The sequence below is a fragment of the Coregonus lavaretus genome, assembly GCF_964263955.1.
Source record: "Coregonus lavaretus genome assembly, chromosome: 3".
NCBI lineage: Eukaryota > Metazoa > Chordata > Actinopteri > Salmoniformes > Salmonidae > Coregonus > Coregonus lavaretus.
In genome coordinates this window covers 45,463,234-45,481,727 of record NC_139990.1, presented here as the reverse complement: position 1 = coordinate 45,481,727, position 18,494 = coordinate 45,463,234, and the positions used below count along the sequence as shown (strand labels likewise).

Here is an 18,494-nt window from a genome sequence, read left to right as displayed (position 1 = left end):
CCACCATAGTGTCTATATCCTTACTGATCCACCACAGTGTCTATATTCTTACTGATCCACCATAGTGTCTATATCCTTACTGATCCACCATAGTGTCTATATCCTTACTGATCCACCATAGTGTCTATATCCTTACTGATCTACCATAGTGTCTATATCCTTACTGATCCACCATAGTGTCTATATCCTTACTGATCCACCATAGTGTCTATATCCTTACTGATCCACCATAGTGTCTATATCCTTACTGATCCACCATAGTGTCTATATCCTTACTGATCCACCATAGTGTCTATATCCTTACTGATCCACCATAGTGTCTATATCCTTACTGATCCACCATAGTGTCTATATCCTTACTGATCCACCATAGTGTCTATATCCTTACTGAGCCACCATAGTATCTATATCCTTACTGATCCACCATAGTGTCTCTCCTTACTGATCCACCATAGAGTCTATATCCTTACTGATCCACCATAGTGTCTATATCCTTACTGATCCACCATAGTGTCTATATCCTTACAGATCCACCATAGTGTATCTCCTTACTGATCCACCACAGTGGCTCTCCTTACTGAACCACCATAGTGTCTCTCCTTACTGATCTAACATAGTGTCTATATCCTTACTGATCCACCATAGTGTCTATATCCTTACTGATCCACCATAGTGTCTATATCCTTACTGATCCACCATAGTGTCTATATCCTTACTGAGCCACCATAGTATCTAAATCCTTACTGATCCACAATAGTGTCTCTCCTTACTGATCCACCAAAGTGTCTCTCCTTACTGAGCCACCATAGTGTCTCTCCTTACTGATCCACAATATTGTCTCTCCTTACTGATCCACCATAGTGTCGATATCCTTACTGATCCACCATGGTGTCTCTCCTTACTGATCCACCATGGTGTCTATACCTTACTGATCCACCATATCCTTACTGATCCACCATAGTGTCTATATCCTTACTGATCCACCATAGTGTCTATATCCTTACTGAGCCACCATAGTATCTATATCCTTACTGATCCACCATAGTGTCTCTTTACTGATCCACAATAGAGTCTATATCCTTACTGATCCACCATAGTGTCTATATCCTTACTGATCCACCATAGTGTCTATATCCTTACTGATCCACCATAGTGTATCTCCTTACTGATCCACCATAGTGGCTCTCCTTACTGAACCACCATAGTGTCTCTCCTTACTGATCTAACATAGTGTCTATATCCTTACTGATCCACCATAGTGTCTATATCCTTACTGATCCACCATAGTGTCTATATCCTTACTGATCCACCATAGTGTCTATATCCTTACTGAGCCACCATAGTATCTATATCCTTACTGATCCACAATAGTGTCTCTCCTTACTGATCCACCAAAGTGTCTCTCCTTACTGAGCCACCATAGTGTCTATATCCTTACTGATCCACAATATTGTCTCTCCTTACTGATCCACCATAGTGTCGATATCCTTACTGATCCACCATAGTGTCTCTCCTTACTGATCCACCATGGTGTCTATACCTTACTGATCCACCATATCCTTACTGATACACCATACTGTCTATATCCTTACTGATCTACCATATCCTTACTGATCCACCATATCCTTACTGATCCACCATAGTGTCTCTCCTTACTGATCCACCATAGTGTCTATATCCTTACTTATCCACCATAGTGTCTATATCCTTACTGATCCACCATAGTGTCTATATCCTTACTGATCCACCATAGTGTATCTCCTTACTGATCCACCATAGTGTCTATATCCTTACTGATCCACCATAGTGTCTATATCCTTACTGATCCACCATAGTGTCTATATCCTTACTGATCCACCATAGTGTCTATATCCTTACTGATCCACCATAGTGTCTATATCCTTACTGATCCACCATAGTGTCTATATCCTTACTGATCCACCATAGTGTCTATATCCTTACTGATCTACCATAGTGTCTATATCCTTACTGATCCACCATAGTGTCTATATCCTTACTGATCCACCATAGTGTCTATATCCTTACTGAGCCACCATAGTATCTATATCCTTACTGATCCACCATAGTGTCTCTCCTTACTGATCCACCATAGAGTCTATATCCTTACTGATCCACCATAGTGTCTATATCCTTACTGATCCACCATAGTGTCTATATCCTTACTGATCCACCATAGTGTATCTCCTTACTGATCCACCATAGTGGCTCTCCTTACTGAACCACAATAGTGTCTCTCCTTACTGATCTAACATAGTGTCTATATCCTTACTGATCCACCATAGTGTCTATATCCTTACTGATCCACCATAGTGTCTATATCCTTACTGATCCACCATAGTGTCTATATCCTTACTGAGCCACCATAGTATCTATATCCTTACTGATCCACCATAGTGTCTCTCCTTACTGATCCACCATAGAGTCTATATCCTTACTGATCCACCATAGTGTCTATATCCTTACTGATCCACCATAGTGTCTATATCCTTACTGATCCACCATAGTGTATCTCCTTACTGATCCACCATAGTGTCTCTCCTTACTGAACCACCATAGTGTCTCTCCTTACTGATCTAACATAGTGTCTATATATTTACTGATCCACCAAAGTGTCTATATCCTTACTGATCCACCATAGTGTATATATCCTTACTGATCCACCATATTGTCTATATCCTTACTGATCCACCATCGTGTCTATATCCTTACTGATCCACCATAGTGTCTATATCCTTACTGATCCACCATAGTGTATATATCCTTACTGATCCACCATAGTGTCTATATCCTTACTGATCCACCATAGTGTCTATATCCTTACTGATCCACCATAGTGTCTATATCCTTACTGATCTTCCATATTGTCTCTCCTTACTGATCTACCATAGTGTCTATATCCTTACTGATCCACCATAGTGTCTCTCCTTACTGATCTACCATAGTGGCTATATCCTTACTGATCTACCATCGTGTCTATATCCTTACTGATCCACCATAGTGTCTATATCCATACAGATCTACCATAGTGTCTATATCCTTACTGATCCACCATAGTGTCTATATCCATACTGATCTACCATAGTGTCTATATCCTTACTGATCCACCATAGTGTCTATATCCTTACTTATCCACCATAGTGTCTATATCCTTACTGATCCACCATAGTGTCTATATCCTTACTGATCCTCCATAGTGTCTATATCCATACTGTTCCACCATAGTGTCTATATCCTTACTGATCCACAATAGTGTCTCTCCTTACTGATCCACCATAGTGTCGATATCCTTACTGATCCACCATAGTGTCTCTCCTTACTGATCCACCATGGTTTCTATACCTTACTGATCCACCATATCCTTACTGATACACCATACTGTCTATATCCTTACTGATTTATCATATCCTTACTGATCCACCATATCCTTACTGATCCACCATAGTGTCTCTCCTTACTGATCCACCATAGTGTCTATATTCTTACTTATCCACCATAGTGTCTATATCCTTACTGATCCACCATAGTGTCTATATCATTACTGATCCACCATAGTGTATCTCCTTACTGATCCACCATAGTGTCTATCCTTACTGATCCACCATACATTTACATTTACATCATTTAGCACCATAGTGTCTATATCCTTACTGATCCACCATAGTGTCTATATACTTACTGATCCACCATAGTGTCTCTCCTTACTGATCCACCATAGTGTCTAAATCCTTACTGATCCACCATAGTGTCTATATCCTTACTGATCCACCATAGTGTCTCTCCTTACTGATCCACAATAGTGTCTATATCCTTGACGATCCACCATAGTGTCTATATCCTTACTGATCTACAATAGTGTCTCTCCTTACTGATCCACCATAGTGTCTATATCCTTACTGATCCACCATAGTGTCTATATCCTTACTGATCCACTATAGTGTCTCTCCTTACTGAGCCACCATAGTGTCTCTCCTCACTGATCCACAATAGTGTCTCTCCTTACTGATCCACCATAGTGTCGATATCCTTACTGATCCACCATAGTGTCTCTCCTTACTGATCCACCATAGTGTCTATATACTTACTGATCCACCATATCCTTACTGATCCACCATATTGTCTATATCCTTACTGATCTACCATATCCTTACTGATCCACCATATCCTTACTGATCCACCATAGTGTCTCTCCTTACTGATCCACCATAGTTTCTCTCCTTACTGATCCACCATAGTGTCTATATCCTTACTGATCCACCATAGTGTCTATATCCTTACTGATCTACCATAGTGTCTCTCCTTACTGATCCACCATAGTGTCTATATCCTTACTGATCCACCATAGTGTCTATATCCTTACTGATCCACAATAGTGTCTCTCCTTACTGATCCACCATAGTGTCTCTCCTTACTGAGCCACCATATTGTCTCTCCTTACTGATCCACAATAGTGTCTCTCCTTACTGATCCACCATAGTGTCGATATCCTTACTGATCCACCATAGTGTCTCTCCTTACTGTTCCACCATGGTGTCTATATCCTTACTGATCCACCATATTCTTACTGATCCGCCATAGTGTCTCTCCTTCCTGATCCACCATAGTGTCTATATCCTTACTGATCCACCATACTGTCTATATCCTTACTGATCTACCATATCCTTACTGATCCACTATAGTGTCTATATCCTTACTGATCCACCATAGTGTCTATATCCTTACTGATCTACCATATCCTTACTGATCCACCATATCCTTACTGATCCACCATAGAGTCTATATCCTTACTGATCCACCATAGTGTCTCTCCTTACTGATCTACCATAGTGTCTATATCCTTACTGACCCACCATATCCTTACTGATCCGCCATAGTGTCTCTCCTTACTGATCCACCATAGTGTCGATATCCTTACTGATCCACCATAGTGTCTCTCCTTACTGTTCCACCATGGTGTCTATATCCTTACTGATCCACCATATCCTTACTGATCCACCATACTGTATATATCCTTACTGATCCACCATATCCTTACTGATCCACCATAGTGTCTATATCCATACTGATCCACCATAGTGTCTATATCCTTACTGATCCACCATAGTGTCCATATCCTTACTGATCCACCATAGTGTCTATATCCTTACTGATCCACCATAGTGTCTATATCCTTACTGATCCACCATAGTGTCTATATCCTTACTGATCCACCATACTGTCTTGAGATCTGAGCCAATGCTTTGTAGTCTTGTTCACCGCCAACCTATAAACCTGGCAATTGCTTTTCAACTAACCAATGCAAATGCTTGTCAACATTTAAATCATTTAGCAGAAGCTCTTATCCAGAGCGATTACGGGATCAATTAGGGTTAAGTGCCATGCTCAAGGGCACACCGACAGATTTTTCCCCTAGTCGGCTTCTGGATTCGAACCAGCGACCTTTCGGTTACTGGCCCAACGCTCTTAACCGCTAGGCTACCTGCCGCCCCAACCGGCAACAATCAACCGGTACTAACGCTAGTAAACCAACTAACACTAAATCTTGTCAGTCAACCAGCACCAACTAGTCCACTGGAGTGTTTTATACTGTATGCCTATACCATGCCTGAGCTGTCTCTGTTCCAATATCCACACTGTCCTACCACTTAGTATGAAGCAATGTGTTGACCATGTATTGGAAGTGGTATGTCAGTATAGACATTGGATGTCTCCTGTGTTTGCAGTGGTCTGGTGGTGGCTATGGACAATTGCTTGTCAACCAACCAACACTAATGCCAGTCAATCAGAGTGTTTTGCATGCCCATACCATGACTCATTTCATTTCATTTTCATTTTAGTCATTTAGCAGACGCTCTTATCCAGAGCGACTTACAGTTAGTGGGTGCATATATTATTATATTTTTTTCATACTGGCCCCCCGTGGGAATTGAACCCACAACCCTGGCGTTGCAAACGCCATGCTCTACCATCTGAGCTACATCCCTGCCGCCCATTCCCTCCCCTACACGGGTCTCCCGGTCGCGGCCGGCTACGACAGTCTGGATTCGAACCAGGATCTCTAGTGGCACAGCTAGCACTGCGATGCAGTGCCTTAGACCACTGCGCCACTCGGGAGGCAATCTGCTCTTCAACAGTGTGCTGTGTGCTGTGTTTGCAGTGGTCTGACGGTAGCTATGGTAGTCAGTGTGGTGTTCCTGTTGCTGCTGAGGTACCTGGCCATTGTCCTGGTCTGGATTCTCATGGTGGGACTTCTGGTGGTGGGAGGCTACGGTAAGTCTGGCTCATACAGCCCTACAGCCTGGCCTGGACTAGATTAAAATGTGGATGATATGTAGGTATAAAGTGGTGGTGGTGTGTGTGCGCGTGTGTGTCTATGTGTGTGTGCGCGTGTGCATGCAGACAAGAAAGTCAAGGACCAAAATGCTTTGCTTACTATTTTCACTTTCCATTTTTTAAAATCTAGTGATCACTATTTTACACTCACATACTAGCCTTATATGGTTTTCTGTTAAATCTAGAATGATGACTGAATTTGCATATGGGTTCTTCTCCTCTCCCAGGAATATGGCACTGCTACTCAGAATACTACAATTTCAGCACCTCCAAACTGAAGTTCAGTGATCTAAGCTTCAATACAAATATCTCAGTCTACCTTCAAGTCAGAGAGACCTGGCTTGCTTTCTGTGAGTTTTGTCATTATGTACCGTCTATGGGTTGTATATTGGACCTGTATCAGTGGAGGCTGCTGAGGGGAGGACGGCTCATAATAATGGCTGGAACGGAGCTAATGGAATGGCATCAAACACATGCAAACCATGTGTTTGATGTATTTGATCCATCCATTACCACGAGCCCGTCCTCCCCAATTAAGGTACCACCAACCTCCTGTGGCCTATATTGTTTTGGTGCTCGGTAGTCAAAGACTGGCATATGTTTTTATTTATTTAATTTAACCTTTTTTTATCCAGGATGTCCCATTGAGGTCAGAATACCTCTTTTACAAGGGAAACCTGGCCAGCTCAATAAAATACACTATATATTTCTTTTCTCAGTGATCATCCTTTGCGTGGGGGAGTCCATTTTGATTCTGGTGCTTAGTTGTCTCAGGAGGAGACTCTCTGTTGCTGTTGCTGTCATGGAGGAGTCCAGCAGGTTGGACTTTGCCTTTAGATTTGATTTATTTAATTTATTTATCAGTGTTTTATCCTGTATGAAATGAGGTGTAATGTGTGTGTTCTGTCTGCAGGGTGGTGGGTTACCTGATGTCCACCCTGCTCTACCCTCTGTTTACCTTTGTTCTGCTGGTGGTGTGTGTTGCCTACTGGGGAATGACCTCCCTGTATCCTTTGGCCCTTCATACATGGGGTTTCCATTTCCAATGCTTTCTAATGCATAAGCTAAACGGTTATTTTTACTGCTTATTTTGTCATGTGTGTTTTAGCCAGGGTTTGGAACAGGACAGAAAACCGGAAAAGAACGACAACAGAATGAGAACCGGGAACGAAAGTCATCTAAACTGTTCCGGAACAGAACCGTTATTTTAAAAGCACGGGAACCTGTTAATAACGACCTTTTAGGTTCCAGGCATTTTTTTCCAGTCCCACAAAAAAACGCAACAAAGCGCCTATATAAAGCCCTCACTGTCACTCAGAAACGTATTCCAGTGTCTGCCTGCCAGCTGAACATCTTTACCAGTGTGTGTGTAGTATACTTGCCCCTCCCCCTCTGAAGGATAGTCACTAAGAGTGATTCAGAAATTAGTGAGAGAGATTTTTAATTAGAGAAGAATGGATTAACCTTTTCAGTCATAGTTAAGGATACTATTGTTATCACATTTCACATTGGATTTATTAAGTACAAAAAGTGTTTTTATTTTAATACTGGTGCCACTGCACACACAAGCTTGTGGTCCAACGTTAAGCCAACTCTCTGAAGTTCAAAGACATTCAAAGTTCCTTCATAGAAGCTGCTCCTCCGTAGGTATAATTCTGTGGGCCTAATTCAGATAATGCATTTCATAAAAAGATGCCCAGCGCTTCAAGCCTCCTCCTCCACCCTCTCTCGCTCTCTCCCCACCCGCAAAATTTCAGTCGAGTCTCGTGCCATACACTTGTCTGTCCAATGCATGTAAATAGCTTGCCCGCTCCATAACAAGCTGCTCTATCCACACTAATTGGTGAAGTAATGTAAAGTCGAGCTAAATGTAAAAAAAGGTTTAAAAAGGAACAGAAAGGAACGATATAAACAATTACTTTTTTTTGTTTCGAACCGGTTTCCTTGTCGGAACAGTGTAACGGAACAAAAAAAAAATGGTTCTGTTCAGAACGAAACGATTGGAAAATAATGTTGTTTTCAACCCCTGGTTTTAGCCTTTAGTTTGGTTGGGTCCTTGACTCGAGGCTCCCCACAGATACTTGGTCACATCAGGGGCCCCTCTCTACAGAGTGGTGTCTCTTAGCGACCCCTCTGTGGCTATGTGTAGCCTCATCAACGGCTCTGAGACCTGCAAGCCACAGGTAGATGGCTTGGCTTCTATTGGTTTCAATTGACAAATTATTCTGATGTCAGAACCTCATGTTTGCACCCCACCTTGTAATTACGTAAACTATGGTAAACACTGCCTCCCACTTGTCTTATATTTTTTCCTCCTCTCCTGTCCTCTCCCTACCCAGACGTTCAACTCCTCTGCCTACCCATACTGCCCGTCGGTGCGCTGCATCTTCTTCAAGTACGATGACGCAGGCCTGTTCCAGCAGAACCTGGTTTACCTGCAGGTCTACAACGTCTTTGCCTTCCTGTGGTGTGTTAACTTTGTCATCGCCCTGGGCCAGTGTACCCTGGCTGGGACCTTCGCTTCTTACTACTGGGCCTTCAGCAAGCCTGCAGAAATCTCACCCTTCGCCCTGTCCCAGTGCTTCATACGCACTCTACAGTAAGACATGAGGGACACAGGGTTTCTGTGGTTGGGGACATAGGATTGTGCCTTAAGCCAGAAAGCTTACCTATCTTGAATATGAGAGCATTAGTTGTAGTAGATAATGTATAAGTATAATGATGGGTCAATGTGAAGAGATATTTAAAGTAATCTCTTTTTAGACTTTGTGTCTAGTGTGGTGTATTTCAGTAGCAGACATTGGATTCTGTTTGTGTGTTCATATGGAGTTCAATATGAAATGGGTTTATTTCTTCCATTCCTGGAAGGTACCACGTGGGCTCTCTGGCATTTGGAGCCCTCCTCCTCACCTGCTTCCAGCTAGTCAGGCTGGTGCTGGAGTACCTGGACCATAAGACCAGGGGTAAGGCTACACGCACGCACGCACGTACTATTTTCCCAAACCCCTTGCCCTAACCCTTGCCCTAACCCTTAATCCTAACCCGAAAACATAACCTTAACCCTAAACCTAGTCCTAGCTCCTAACCCTAACCTTAAACTTAATTCTAATCCTAATACTAATTCTAACCTTAACCCTAAACCCCCTAGAAATAGCATTTTACCTTCTGGGGACCGACAAAATGTCCCCAGTTGGTCAACTTTTTGTTAGTTTACTATGCTATAGTTAAACATGTCCACACACACACGTCCACACGCACACACACACACACACACACACACACACACACACACACACACACACACACACACACACACACACACACACACACACACACACAGCTTCATTGTCATCCACTAGTATGCACGGATAGATGTGTTTATGTAGTTTTATGAGTCATTGACTGAAGGGAATCTCCTGTTGATGTGACTGTATGATTCCCCAGTCATTGACTAAAGGGAATCCCATGTTGTAATGTGTCTCCAGGTTCTCAGAGTGCCTTTGGTCGGTTCCTGTTCAACTGTCTCAGATGCTGCTTCTGGTGTCTGGAATACTTCCTGAAGGTCCTTAACAGGAACGCTTACATCATGGTCAGTCACATGACTGTCTGTCACTGTCTGGCATTCCTTTTAGCAGCCATTAGCATCCATGTACCTCTTCTTGCTCTGTTGGTCATTTATTCTTGGTAAATGAAAATGCAGTTCATACTTGTCAGTAATGTCTTGCATCATTCTGAATGATTGATAGATTGCCATCTATGGGGAGAGCTTCTGTGTGTCAGCCAAAAATGCATACAGTCTGTTGATGAGGAACATCGGACGGTAAGACTGGGTTTATTTGGTCGGTTGATTTTCTGCGCTTTGTTTCCTGCTCTCTCTTTTTTAACGTTTTTTTTTTAGTTTACTTCCAATATAGTCAAAGACGTTGATATTGGTTTCTATGTAAGATGCTACCACATTGTCGATTCTTAAATGTGTAATCCACTCATTGTCCCCAGGGTGGTGCTACTGGACAGAGTGACAGACATGCTCCTATTCTTTGGCAAACTACTAGTGGTGGCATCAGTTGGTAAGAGAAGTTTACGTTAACTCAAATTTGTTTAAACTTTAAGTATGAGTACCAGCCTGAAATCCAGTCTGTTTCTGCCAACATTCCACTACTTGCCAATCCTTGTCATACCAAACATGTTAATATAAGCACAAACTGACTGGATTTCAGGCTAAATGATACTGTGTTTAATAGATTTTGTATGAAAGACTGCACTTCTCATATTATTAGAATCTTCATACACATTAAATAGTATCAGCATATTACTATAACTATGGCATTTGCCATTTTATCTTCAGTGGTTGTGTTTATTATCAGCATCTTATTTTCCTTCGCTAATGAAGTATGACTAATATAATGATCTAATGGCTGACCTGACCTGTCTCTGTTTTATCAGGTGGGCTGGCTTTCTTCTTCTTCTCTGGACAAATCCGCCTGCCTGGCAACACGTTCCAGGCTGAGATGCTCAACTATAACTGGGTTCCCATCGTGGTACGTCCATGCAACAGTGTTGTTGCCAAACACTGAACACTCCCAGTCCTTCACTGACATTCTGTCTCAATGAACACATTGACATTTAACAGTGCCTAGTTAAATAAAGGTGAAATAAAATAAAAATAAAAAGATGAGACCAGCGTTTTCCAAACTTGGTCCTCAGTGCCCCTAGGGGTGCAAATTTAGTTTTTTGCCCCAACACTACATAGCTGATTCAAATGATCAAAGCTTGATGATTAGTTGATTATTTGAATCAGCTGTGTAGTGCTAGGTCAATATCCAAAACATGCACCCCTTGGGGTCCCGAGGACCGAGTTTGGGAAACCCTGCATTAGACGTTGTACGCAGGTTTGAAATGCGTTTAGAAATGAGATAATGAAAATGGCTGACGTATGCGTTTTCATTTCGGTTTGTTCACTGTTGAACTTTGTCGAACCTCCTTTGATATGATATTAGTAAGGCAGTATTTCTAAAGGTACATGTACTGTATGTATCCAGGCTCTGTCGTAGCCAGCCGCGACCGGGAGACCCATGGGGCGGCGCACAATTGGCCCAGTGTCATCCAGGGTAGGGGAGGGAATGGCCGGCAGGGATGTAGCTCAGTTGGTAGAGCATGGTGTTTGCAACGCCAGGGTTGTGGGTTCGATTCCCACAGGGGGACAGTATGAAAAAAAACCATTAAAAAAAACGTTTAAAAAACTGTATGCACTCACTAACTGTAAGTCGCTCTGGATAAGAGCGTCTGCTAAATGACTAAAAATGTAAATGTAAAAAATGTCAGCATTGTATGGATTGGTACCGTTATAACGCATGCAGCTATGTTGTGGTAATGTTGCTCTGCAGACAGTGATGGCGGGAGCCTACCTCATCGCTCAGGGCTTCTTCAGTGTCTACAGCATGTGTATTGATACCCTGTTCCTCTGCTTCTGTAAGTCCTACCACCACCTAACCCACCACCACCACCTAACCTACCAACACCACTCTACCACCATCACCTAACCCACCACCACCACCTAACCCTCCAACTCCACCCTACCACCACCACCCTGCCACCACCACCTAACCCACCACCCTACCACCCTACCACCACCACCTAACCCTCCAACACCACCTAACCCTCCAAACCCTACACCACAACACCACCTTACCCTCCAACGCCTACTCCACAACACCACCTTACCCTCCAACACCTACACCATAACACCACCTAACCCTCCAACACCTACACCACAACAACACCTTACCCTCCAACACCTACGCCACAACACCACCTTACCCTCCAACCCCTACACCACAACACCACCTTACCCTCCAACATCTACACCACAACACCACCTTACCCTCCAACGCCTACACCACCTTACCTTCCAACCCCTACCTACACCACAACACCACCTAACCTTCCAACCCCTACCTACACCACAACACCACCTAACCTTTCCAATACCTACATCACAACACCAGCTTACCCTCCAACACCACCTTACCCTCCAACACCTACACCACAACACCAGCTTACCCTCCAATACCTACATCACAACACCACCTTACCCTCCAACAGGGTAAGGTGGTGTTGTGGTACAGTAGAGTAAGGTATAGAATAGTAAGGTATAATATAGTAAGGTATAGTATAGTAAGGTATAATATAGTAAGGTATAATATAGTAAGGTATAGTATAGTCAGGTATAATATACAGTGAGGGAAAAAAGTATTTGATCCCCTGCTGATTTTGTACGTTTGCCCACTGACAAAGACATGATCAGTCTATAATTTTAATGGTAGGTTTATTTGAACAGTGAGAGACAGAATATCAACAAAAAAAATACTGAAAAACGCATGTCAAAAATGTTATAAATTGATTTGCATTTTAATGAGGGAAATAAGTATTTGACCCCTCTGCAAAACATGACTTAGTACTTGGTGGTAAAACCCTTGTTGGCAATCACAGAGGTCAGACGTTTCTTGTAGTTGGCCACCAGGTTTGCAAACATCACAGGAGGGATTTTGTCCCACTCCTCTTTGCAGATCTTCTCCAAGTCATTAAGGTTTCGAGCCTGACGTTTGGCAACTGGAACCTTCAGCTCCCTCCACAGATTTTCTATGGGATTAAGGTCTGGAGACTGGCTAGGCCACTCCAGGACCTTAATGTGCTTCTTCTTGAGCCACTCCTTTGTTGCCTTGGCCATGTGTTTTGGGTCATTGTCATGCTGGAATACCCATCCACGACCCATTTTCAATGCCCTGGCTGAGAGAAGGAGGTTCTCACCCAAGATTTGACGGTAAATCGCCCCGTTCATCGTCCCTTTGATGCGGTGAAGTTGTCCTGTCCCCTTAGCAGAAAAACACCCCCAAAGCATAATGTTTCCACCTCCATGTTTGACGGTGGGGATGGTGTTCTTGGGGTCATAGGCAGCATTCCTCCTCCTCCAAACATGGCGAGTTGAGTTGATGCCAAAGAGCTCCATTTTGGTCTCATCTGACCACAACACTTTCACCCAGTTCTCCTCTGAATCATTCAGATGTTAATTGGCAAACTTCAGACGGGCCTGTATATGTGCTTTCTTGAGCAGGGGGACCTTGCGGGCGCTGCAGGATATATCAGTCCTTCACGGCGTAGTGTGTTACCAATTGTTTTCTTGGTGACTATGGTCCCAGCTGCCTTGAGATCATTGACAAGATCCTCCCGTGTAGTTCTGGGCTGATTCCTCACCGTTCTCATGATCATTGCAACTCCACGAGGTGAGATCTTGCATGGAGTCCCAGGCCGAGGGAGATTGACAGTTATTTTGTGTTTCTTCCATTTGCGAATAATCGCACCAACTGTTGTCACCTTCTCACCAAGCTGCTTGGCGATGGTCTTGTAGCCCATCCTTGGAGAGCTCTTTGGTCTTGGCCATGGTGGAGAGTTTGGAATCTGATTGATTGATTGCTTCTGTGGACAGGTGTCTTTTATACAGGTAACAAGCTGAGATTAGGAGCACTCCCTTTAAGAGTGTGCACCTAATCTCAGCTCGTTACCTGTATAAAAGACACCTGGGAGCCAGAAATCTTTCTGATTGAGAGGGGGTCAAATACTTATTTCCCTCATTAAAATGCAAATCAATTTATAACATTTTTGACATGCGTTTTTCTGGATTTTTTTGTTGTTATTCTGTCTCTCACTGTTCAAATAAACCTACCATTAAAATTATAGACTGATCATTTCTTTGTCAGTGGGCAAATGTACAAAATCAGCAGGGGATCAAATACTTTTTTCCCTCACTGTAGTAAGGTATAGTAAGGTATAGAATAGTCAGGTATAATATAGTAAGGTATAATATAGTAAGGTATAGTATAGTATAGTAAGGTATAATATAGTAAGGTATAATATAGTAAGGTATAGTATAGTATAGTAAGGTATAGTATATTAAGGTATAATATAGTAAGGTATAGGATAGTATAGTAAGGTACAGTATAGTAAGGTACAGTATAGTAAGATACTGTATAGTAAGGTACAGTAGAGTAAGGTACAGTAGAGTAAGGTACAGTGGCTCGCGAAAGTATTCACTCCCCTTGGCATTTTTCCTATTTTGTTGCCTTACAACCTGGAATTAAAATTGATTTTTGGGGGGTTTGTCTCATTTGATTTACACAACATGCCTACCACTTTGAAGATGCAAAATATTTTTGGGGTGAAACAAACAAGAAATAAGACAAAAAAACAGAACTTGAGCGTGCATAACTATTCACCCCCCTCTAAAGTCAATACTTTGTAGAGCCACCTTTTGCAGCAATTACAGCTGCAAGTCTCTTGGGGTATGTCTCTATAAGCTTGGCACATCTAGCCACTGGGATTTTTGCCCATTCTTCAAGGCAAAACTGCTCCTCTCCTTCAAGTTGGATGGGTTCCGCTGGTGTACAGCAATCTTTAAGTCATACCACAGATTCTCAATTGGATTAAGGTCTGGGCTTTGACTAGGCCATTCCAAGACATTTAAATGTTTTCCCTTAAACCACTCGAGTGTTGCTTTAGCAGTATGCTTAGGGTCATTGTCCTGCTGGAAGGTGAACCTCCATCCCAGTCTCAAATCTCTAGAAGACTGAAACAAGTTTCCCTCAATAATTTCCCTGTATTTAGCACCATCCGTCATTCCTTCAATTCTGACCAGTTTCCCAGTCCCTGCCGATGAAAAACATCCCCACAGCATGATGCTGCCACCACCATGCTTCACTGTGGGGATGGTGTTCTCTGGGTGTTGAGAGTTGTTGGGTTTGTGCCAGACATAGCATTTTCCTTGATGGCCAAAAAGCTCAATTTAGTATCATCTGACCAGAGTACCTTCTTCCATATGTTTGGGGAGTCTCCCACATGCCTTTTGGCGAACACCAAACGTGTTAGCTTATTTTTTTCTTTAAGCAATGGCTTTTTTCTGGCCACTCTTCCGTAAAGCCCAGTTCTGTGGAGTGTACGGCTTAAAGTGGTCCTGTGGACAGATACTCCAATCTCCGCTGTAGAGCTTTGCAGCTCCTTCAGGGTTATCTTTGGTCTCTTTGTTACCTCTCTGATTAATGCCCTCCTTGCCTGGTCCGTGAGTTTTGGTGGGCGGCCCTCTCTTGGCAGGTTTGTTGTGGTGCCATATTCTTTCCATTTTCTAATAATGGATTTAATGATGCTCTGTGGGATATTCAAAGTTTCTGATATTTTTTTATAACCCAACCCTGATCTCTACTTCTCCACAACTTTGTCCCTGACCTGTTTGGAGAGCTCCTTGGTCTTCATGGTGCCGCTTGCTTGGTGGTGCCCCTTGCTTAGTGGTGTTGCAGACTCTGGGGCCTTTCAGAACAGGTGTATATATACTGAGATCATGTGACATATCATGTGACACTTAAATAAAGTCCACCAGTGTGCAATCTAACTAATTATGTGACTTCTGAAGGTAATTGGTTGCACCAGATCTTATTTAGGGGCTTCATAGCAACAATTTTCAGTTATTTATTTTTTTGAATTTTTTGAAACAGTTAATTTTTTTCATTCCACTTCACCAATTTGGACTATTTTGTGTATGTCCATTACATGAAATCCAAATAAAAATCAATTTAAATTACAGGTTGTAATGCAACAAAATAGGAAAAACGCCAAGGGGGATGAATACTTTTTGCAAGGCACTGTACAGTAGAGTAAAGTATAGTATAGTAGAGTAAGGTATAGTAAGGTATAGTAAAGTACGGTATAGGAAAGTACGGTATAGTAGAGTACGGTATAGTATAGTACGGTATAGTAGAGTAGGGTATAGTAGAGTAAGGTATAGTAAGGTATAGTAGAGTAAGGTATAGTAAGGTATAGTAGAGTAGGGTATAGTAGAGTAAGGTATAGTAAGGTATAGTAGAGTATGGTATAGTAAGGTATAGTATAGTAAGGTATAGTATAGTAAGGTATAGTAGAGTAAGGTATAGTACAGTATAGTATAGTAAGGTATGGTAGAGTAAGGTATAGTACAGTAAGGTATAGTAGAGTAAGGTATAGTATAGTAAGGTATAGTAGAGTAGGGTAGAGTACGGTATAGTAGAGAAAGGTATAGTAAGGTATAGTATAGTAAGGTATAGTAGAGTAAGGTATAGTATGGTATAGTATAGTAAGGTATAGTATAGTAAGGTATAGTAGAGTAGGGTATAGTAGAGTACGGTATAGTAGAGTAGGGTATAGTAGAGTAGGGTATAGTAGAGTAAGGTATAGTATAATAAGGTATAGTAGAGTAGGGTAGAGTACAGTATAGTAGAGAAAGGTATAGTAAGGTATAGTATAGTAAGGTATAGTAGAGTAAGGTATAGTATGGTATAGTATAGTAAGGTATAGTATAGTAAGGTATAGTAGGGTAGGGTATAGTAGAGTACGGTATAGTAGAGTAGGGTATAGTAGAGTAGGGTATAGTAGAGTAGGGTATAGTAGAGTACGGTATAGCAGAGTAGTCAAGTAAAGTAGAGTAGTAGAGTGACTCCAGTGTTTCTCCCTCACTCAGTGGAAGATCTAGAGAGGAATGATGGAACTATGCAGAAGCCTTATTACATGTCCAGGAACCTGATGAGGATCCTCCGCAAACCCAAACCGTTTGTTACAGCCCTGCCGGAGTAGTAGTAACCTTTAACCTCTGAGTTAACCCCTAACCTTTAGCCCAACCATCTATCCTATCCCCTGTCTTCTAATAAAGCTATCAGTATTCTCATTCAGGCTACCGTTGGTTTATTTATTTAGGGAGTCAGAAATGCATCCTTCGTTGTTAAAAGAGGAAGTATTTATTAGAAATATGAAATATAATTCAATACATTCCAATTACTGCACAATACTACATAATATACACTACCAGTCAAGGGTTTGGACACACCTACTCATTCAAGGGTTTTTCTTTATTTTTACTAGTTTGTACATTGTAGAATAATAGTGACGACATCAAAAATATGAAATAACACATATGGAATCATGTAGTAACCAAAAAAGTGTTAAACAAATCAAAATATATTTTATATTTGAGATTCTTCAAATAGCCACCCTTTGCCTTGATGACAGCTTTGCACACTCTTGGCATTCTCTCAACCAGCTTCATGAGGTAGTCACCTGGAATGCATTTCAATTAACAGGTGTTCCTTCTTAAAAGTTAATTTGTGGAATTTCTTTCCTTCTTAATACGTTTGAGCCAATCAGTTGTGTTGTGACAAGGTAGGGGTGGTATAAGACCAAGTCCATATTATGGCAAGAACAGCTCAAATAAGCAAAGTGAAACGACAGTCCATCATTACTTTAAGACATGAAGGTCAGTCAGTACTGAACATGGCAAGAACTTTGAACGTTTTTTCAAGTGCAGTTGCAAAAACCATCAAGCGCTATGATGAAACTGGCTCTCATGAGGACCACCACAGGAATGGAAGACCCAGAGTTACCTCTGCTGCAGAGGATAAGTTCATTAGAGTTACCAGCCACAGAAATTGCAGCCCAAATAAATGCTTCACAGAGTTCAAGTCACAGACACATCTCAACATCAACTGTTCAGAGGGGACTGTGTGAATCAGGCCTTCATATTTGAATTGCTGCAAAGACACCACTACTAAAGGACACCAATAAGAAGAAGAGACCAGCTTGGGCCAAGAAACACGAGCAATGGACATTAGACCGGTGGAAATGTGTCCTTTGGTCTGGAGTCCAAATTGGAGACTGTCTGTGATTTATTTAGAATTCAAGGCACACTTAACCAGCATGGCTACCATAGCATTCTGCAGCGATACACCATCCCTCTGGTTTGGGCTTGGTGGGACTATCATTTGTTTTTCAACAGGACATGACCCAACACACCTCCAGGCTGTGTATGGGCTATTTTACGAAGAAGGAGAGCGATGGAGTGCTGCATCAGATGACCTGGCCTCCACAATCCCCCAACCTCAACCCAATTGAGATGGTTTGGGATGAATCAGACCACAGAGTGAAGAAAAAGCAGCCAACAAGTGCTCAGCATATGTGGGAACTCCTTCAAGACTGTTGGAAAAGCATTCCAGGTGAAGCTGGTTGAGAGAATGCCAAGAGTGCGCAAAGCTGTCATCGAGGCAAAGGGTGGCTATTTGAAGAATCTCAAATAT

At 42.1% G+C, this 18,494-nt stretch overlaps 1 protein-coding gene across 1 annotated transcript in view; it reads left to right on the top strand.

Moving 5' to 3' along the window:
* Positions 1-17,001, top strand: part of LOC311107506 (choline transporter-like protein 4) — a gene marked incomplete at both ends in the record, with an annotated part of 35,270 nt that extends 18,269 nt beyond the window's left edge. Inside the window, 13 exons of the mRNA XM_084150003.1 lie at positions 6,176-6,288; positions 6,579-6,676; positions 6,987-7,000; positions 7,265-7,357; positions 8,429-8,534; positions 8,691-8,950; positions 9,220-9,314; positions 9,837-9,940; positions 10,098-10,171; positions 10,348-10,418; positions 10,795-10,889; positions 11,736-11,820; positions 16,889-17,001. Coding sequence (XP_084006129.1) covers positions 6,176-6,288; positions 6,579-6,676; positions 6,987-7,000; positions 7,265-7,357; positions 8,429-8,534; positions 8,691-8,950; positions 9,220-9,314; positions 9,837-9,940; positions 10,098-10,171; positions 10,348-10,418; positions 10,795-10,889; positions 11,736-11,820; positions 16,889-17,001 — 1,321 coding nt within the window. The remainder of the gene's footprint in view (positions 1-6,175; positions 6,289-6,578; positions 6,677-6,986; positions 7,001-7,264; positions 7,358-8,428; positions 8,535-8,690; positions 8,951-9,219; positions 9,315-9,836; positions 9,941-10,097; positions 10,172-10,347; positions 10,419-10,794; positions 10,890-11,735; positions 11,821-16,888) is intronic.
* Between the last annotated feature and the right edge of the window lie 1,493 nt (positions 17,002-18,494).